The 6487-nt window shown below is 33.5% G+C and overlaps 1 protein-coding gene across 1 annotated transcript; it reads left to right on the top strand.

Moving 5' to 3' along the window:
- The first annotated feature begins 679 nt into the window (after positions 1-679).
- LOC136854785 (uncharacterized) lies at positions 680-5994 on the top strand. Its single transcript, XM_067131354.1, has 5 exons — positions 680-804; positions 2982-3366; positions 3634-3983; positions 4507-4812; positions 5565-5994. The coding sequence occupies exons 1-5, from the start codon at positions 685-687 to the stop codon at positions 5640-5642; spliced, it is 1239 nt and encodes a 412-aa protein (XP_066987455.1). The 5' UTR covers positions 680-684; the 3' UTR covers positions 5643-5994.
- The last annotated feature ends 493 nt before the right edge of the window (positions 5995-6487 follow it).

Here is a 6487-nt window from a genome sequence, read left to right as displayed (position 1 = left end):
AGAGAGAGAGAGAGAGAGAGAGAGAGAGAGAGAGAGAGAGAGAATAATGATAATGGTCTCATCTAGGTAAGGATTAAGGATTACCTCTTCGCAGTCTATCTATCTGAATACACACACGGATACACTCACACACACACACGCATATATATATATATATATATATATATATATATATATATATATATATATATATATATATATATAATATATATATATATATATATATATATTAACTTTATCACCTACACAATTGTTCTGTGCATTAGTACAATTACTTGATAATGAGGACTGTTTTTCCTTGAAAGCTTGTAACTTTTTCTGAATAAATATCTCCACTAGACACGATCAAGTTTGAATGAGGTCCTGTTAGTAACTATATATGTTGATTATATATATATATATATATATATATATATATATATATATATATATATATATATATATATATATATATATATATATATATATATATATATATATATATATATATGCTCTTCTCTTTTTCTAACTCAAGAGAGAGAGAGATATATGCTCTTCTCTTTCTAACTCAAGAGAGAGAGAGAGAGAGAGAGAGAAAGAGAGAGAGAGAGAGAGAGAGAGAGAGAGAGAGAGAGAGATCAATTCCATGTTATTTCAATTTCAGAGGTAACGGTCAGTGCCTCACAATTTCGACCAGAGGTTCGGATGCCGGAAGAAAGAGAAGTAGCTGATAATCTCCATTGGCTGAACGCGACAAGTCAGGTGCTGCTTGATGTCATGAATGCAATTCGTAATGAGTCTGCCCGCATCCTTGAATCAAGATCGGTATGAGACTTCCTTGTATTCTTTTTACTGGAAAAAAGGTCGTTTGTTTTATTACTTCTCTAAAAGTGGTAATTGCTATATATTTAGCAAAAATATATAGCACAATATGAAAGATTTACAACTGGAAACTCTCCCAGGGTCTTCCGGTGGGTAATCAAAGGTTGCTTTATTAAGTGACTTCGACTTCAATCTTGTGTTTTATGAGGATTTACATTAAATGTATTGTTAGCAATTAAGTAACAATAGGTTTATAAAAGTTTGAACATTGATTAAAATGTTCTGGAGGGTCCACAATAATATAATTGTTTAAGGCTCGTGTAAAATTTATAAGAGCTTTCGAACCCTACTCTTGGTTCATCTTTAGCCACAACATAATAATAATAATAATAATAATAATAATAATAATAATAATAATAATAATAATAATAATAATAATAATAATAATAATAATAGGAGGGGGAGGAGAAATACTGAAAATCTTTAGCTTCACCAAAATTATGTGATTTAATAAAGTTTCGAATTCAGTAATTAAAAGAATTTCGTGACTAAGTTTTCTTGCAAGTATCATGAGAAACTAGAAAAGGATAACCAGTATTATTATTATTATTATTATTATTATTATTATTATTATTATTATTATTATTATTATTATTATTATTATTATTATTATTATTATTATTATTATTATTATTATTCAGAAAATGAAACCTATTCATATGGAACAAGCCATTGACTTGAAATTCAAGCTTCCAAAGAATATGGTGTTCATTAGGAAGAAGTAAGAGGAGGTAAAGGGAAATACAGAAAGAAGAGATCCCACTTACTAAAACAGAAAAAAAGTAATTAATAAATAAATAAAAATGAATCAAAATCATTTAACAGATGACACCAGAGCAAACTACTGAAATGTATAAATCATCACAAACAGAATGGAAAATGATTACTTACGCTAGTGTTTTTATGGAGAAGTGTATCTCTCTCTCTCTCTCTCTCTCTCTCTCTCTCTCTCTCTCTCTCCACTGAACAACGCGCGATAACTAGAAACAATAACTTGTCCAGACAAATAAAATGATGAAAACCGGTTCTCTTTCTTTGTCTGCCTGTTTGCTACTGAACTATTGATCTGGCAGGCTACTTAAACATAGTCTTCATTCTGGGTACTAGATAAGGACTATACCGTACATTTAGTCCAATTAATTTATTTCCTAATAATATGCGTTTTATAATTTTTGTTACGCAATATAGCAACGACGTTTTAGTAACAGGAAACAGACTGAAAACATTACAATGTAGGTAAAGGTTGGACAGCTTTCACATCTGTGACATATCATAAATGAAAGTCCCTTCCCCACCCCCACGTAAAAAAAGAGACTTGTGTTGCAAAACTGTCAGTTACACAAACAATTTCTGCCTTTATTTGTTTCTTTTTTGTAGGTTTTTTTTTGTACTATGCGATGATGTTTATTATTTATTTACTTGGAAAGAAGCAGAGGGAAAACACCTGCGATATGGGAACAGAGAAAGGTAACTTCGTTATCAAACTTTTGTCCTTTTTCATATCTATCTATCTATCTGTTAAAATATAATGAAACAAAACTAATCTCTGCAAATCCAATAAGATTTTTCGGATGCAATGCTAGGCAGACAAACCTAAGCTGAGAGATTCTGACATTTCTGACTTATGTGAACAGTCGGTTAGTCCATTGGACCATTTAACAGACTGGTAGATAGTTGCAGATCTAATCTACCAAATTATTAAGGCGATAACACCGGGTACTGTTGTTGTTCAACTAGTCTTCCAGTCAGCCAAACTCTAACTCAGGAAATGGGTTAGACTGTCAAATAGGTTGTCGTGAGTCGTTTAATTCGATGAGTTAATTGTTCAGGTGGTCAACCAAATAGTTAGTTCGTAGCAATGTGAACTGGTCTTTCCTCAAAGCTATTAATCAAATGACCAGTGGGTCAGTTAGACTGTTGGCAAGTTATTGAGGCTGTCAATCCTATTATCAATACACCATTCAGTTTACATTTGGTGGTTATCTACCCATTTATTCGATTATTTCATCCTCTCCTGTGACATAGCAACATCTACTATTTATTGAATTTTGAAGAAAATACCATTACAAAGTAGGTTTGACTGACATATGTACAACAAATCAATCATTTATCTCCTACAGGTGAAGTTATTCTTCAGCAGCAAGTTGAAATGCCAACTCCCTCATGTAAAGGGTAGTGCATTACGAACTGGAAAACATATCATACAGCAGTTTGCAAGTACAGTAGATAGAATCATCACAAACGACAGTGCCAGAGGCCTTGAAGATACTGTGAAAAAATTGGAGTGTTACTCTGATGCCCTTAAAGAGGTGGTGACTGGGGGAGAAAGTGAGAATGCTACTGATCAGAAAGAATACGAAGATTTCCAGAACGTTTTGCAGATGGCTGAGGCTTCTGTCAATGTTAAGCTGGAAGAGCTTAAAACTAGACTGAATTATATAAAAGAAACCTACAGCGTTCCTGTTAAAGGGTCTGAAAAGCATTCTAGAAGTCGCAGAGGGACAGGTGAGATGGCATTAACATTTTGCTGAATAACATATTTTTAAAATTGTGATTCTTGAAGTTTATACAAAGTTATCTGCATTCACAATATGTAATCTATAGGTTTTCTTAGGGGTCAAATATCATGAAATGTTAAACTTTTTTCCAAGCAGAATTACTTTTTAATATTAGATAGGCATGTACAAAGCTGGGAAGACACTTATTCTTAGAGATTATTCTTTCATGAATATACCATATCTGAGGTGCAAACCACACCCTTCTCTGTTCCAGAAACTAAGATGCAGGATATTTTGAGCTTAAGTAACCTGACTTTAAGTGACATTCAAAACCAGCTCATTCAAGAGTTCCGTGACCTCCAGTCAGCTATCTACCGCCTAGTCAATCTGAAGGGAAACCTGAAGAGTGCAAAAGATGCTCTCTCTTTAACAAATCTTCTTATTACTGAACTGGAGGAATTGTTAAAGTTGGTGACATCTTCAAACTCCAGCAGCAGCAGCATTGGTCATATTGTTGTTACACACGGGCCTTATTGCCATGGCGTTACAAAAACTGGAACCTTAATGCAAATATTTTGGGCACTGCTGAATGACAGTGTTAGTCATGCAATGACTCTAGAACAGGTAAGGAAGGTTTATTCCTCTACAACTCAGAGCGGTGTGCCAGTATATATTAAGCTCAGCTACTACAAAAGACATTAGTGGAGATCTATTTTTAGAGGAAGAAGAACCTGCATTTAAGCAGAAGCAAGACTGGCATAGCAATCCAAATTAAGCATGATCTCTGTATGCTCTAATGAACTTTCTATTTTAGAGAACAAGAAACCTGCCTTAACCTTCAGCATACATGAGTATTTAATTAATTTATGAAAATACAGAAAGGAAGTAAGATGTTATACAATCAAGGGTAAATAATGCGAATAACCGATTCAACAGCTTATCTCTCTCTAGTTTGTGATTTCTTGCTGTCCAACATCTGGGTAAAATCCGAAATTGCTATCTAGACAGACTATAACTCCAATTCCATATTATCCTTAATTTACAAATTTTCATATCATGCTACTATTGTTTTTGATAAATTCCCATTTAGAATTGATATGCTTCTTTTCAAGGTGATTTGCTAAAACTCTTTTGTCACCTTCAACAGGAATTTGAAAGCAGAACAGCCCTCCACGATGCCATGGATGCTGTGACCTGTAGGATGTCAGCTTTCTCCCGAGTCTTACAAATCATTGTTGGTAGGATGACCTCTTCAGAAAAGACGGAAGTATCTGACGCCCTCGAGGACTCTATCATTCAAGTGGGAATAGTCCAGAACCTTTTGCAGGGGCGAGTTAATGGGTCACAGGAGGCTGTAAAGGATACAGAAGAGCACAAAGAAGCCATACGGCATCGTGTAGCTAGACTCGCCACTGCACAGGACCGTCTTCTGTACAGGCGTTCTGTGGATAAGGTTAGAAGTGATACAGCCACTCTCTCACGTAAAATATGACAAGCAAATAAGTTGATTTTCCTGTGTATAATTATAAAAGTGAAAGAAATGACAGTGGTTTCCCATGAAACAGTTTTGTGAGAAATTTAACAGTAAAGGAAGGGAAGCTGTAAGTGGTGTACATGGACTTACAGCGAATGAACGAATGTTTTTATTATCTGTTATCTGACATTGTGACATAAACCTAGAAAAAGCATGTTAGAATTGATACAGATGCAATGAGTACCTTATATATATATATATATATATATATATATATATATATATATATATATATATATATATATATATATATATATATATATATATCAACTTTATCAATTACACAATTGTTCTGTGCATTAGTAGAATTACTAAAGGACCTCACTTAAACTGGATGGTATCAAAATGGAGTATTTATTCAGAAAAAGTTACAAGCTCCATTTGATACCATCCAGTTTGAATGAGGTCCTTTTTAGTAATATATACGAGTATATATATCTGTGTGTATGTGTTTGTGACAGTGATGAATGTGTGTAAAAAATCAGCTCATGTCATCAGTACGTCTTGTAAAGAAGGCTGTATTACCGAAGAGCATATATTTTGTTTGCACATTACCTTGTCAGAACATTGTTAAGGTCCACATTACTCGGTAAGCCTTTCAGTTGACTATTAACCTCACATGTCTATCTTTCTTTGATAAGAATCAATAAAATTTACAATTTTTTTTCCAGGAAGAGTTCCAGAAGCCCAGAAATATCATGCAGGTCGAGCAGGTAATTACCAAAAAACATCGTGAGAGATTCAAATGAATAAAAATGGAAGGTTTGTATCATTCTCCATGTTCTCCAGAAGACAGTGCGTGCTATTAGATTTTTTTTATATAAGTAATGTATTAGTTTAATTGCTGAAGACCATTTAGATCTCCGTATTTTGGTAGTGCAAATAATGGAAAGATGCCTAATATGCATGAGTATGTATATTACCTAGAGATGTATTATATTTTCTTGTATTTATATAGATTTTCCAGACAATTAAGAATGTACATTGACCTCCATAACAGATTGTCAACATATTGACCTTGTTTTGCAGTAATCACAAAACAGCTTTCAGTAATTATAATATGAATATAAAAATATATATTTGAGTGTGAAATGTATATAAACACTTTTAGATAATCACCAGTGTAAGTAGGCATATACATTATGTATTATGAATATATATATTATGAATCTATGGTATATGCGTATTTTCATATGTATATGCTTGCATATTCACGGTAACAGTCAAATAAAGTTTGCGTCTATTCATATAAGCAATATTTGATTGTTATGATAAATCATTAAGATACTGTAGCACTAGTCTCGCCTTGTAAAGGAAGAAACACAGGGGACAGGAGGATAATTCCAAAGCTTCGCTCTTGGATGAGTTTTATGGTGTTTTGTCAGTCAGGGGAACCTGAGAAAATCAGTAAAATCAGAATCTAGTGAACATAGGCAAAAACTTTAATTTAACTGATTGACTGGGCAAACATACACGTCATTCAAATTCAGCAAGTTAGCAGTTCACTTAGCTCTATATGACTGATGTGACTGACTGTGTTACATTTAGCAGTTAAGTGAGCTCCATTTGACTGGTGTGATTAACTGAGAGACAG

This window comes from Macrobrachium rosenbergii, chromosome 30 (genome assembly GCF_040412425.1).
Source record: "Macrobrachium rosenbergii isolate ZJJX-2024 chromosome 30, ASM4041242v1, whole genome shotgun sequence".
Classification (NCBI taxonomy): domain Eukaryota; kingdom Metazoa; phylum Arthropoda; class Malacostraca; order Decapoda; family Palaemonidae; genus Macrobrachium; species Macrobrachium rosenbergii.
The sequence above is the reverse complement of the archived record's forward strand: the minus strand, read 5'-3'. Positions and strand labels throughout refer to the sequence as shown.

Excerpts from the sequence above, each read along its gene's own strand:
- LOC136854785 (XM_067131354.1), top strand. The coding sequence starts at position 685 with ATGCCGGAAGAAAGAGAAGTAGCTGATAATCTCCATTGGCTGAACGCG. Across the intron at positions 805-2,981 it reads GCATCCTTGAATCAAGATCG|GTGAAGTTATTCTTCAGCAG; the intron begins GTATGAGACTTC and ends TATCTCCTACAG. Across the intron at positions 4,813-5,564 it reads ACAGGCGTTCTGTGGATAAG|GAAGAGTTCCAGAAGCCCAG; the intron begins GTTAGAAGTGAT and ends TTTTTTTTCCAG.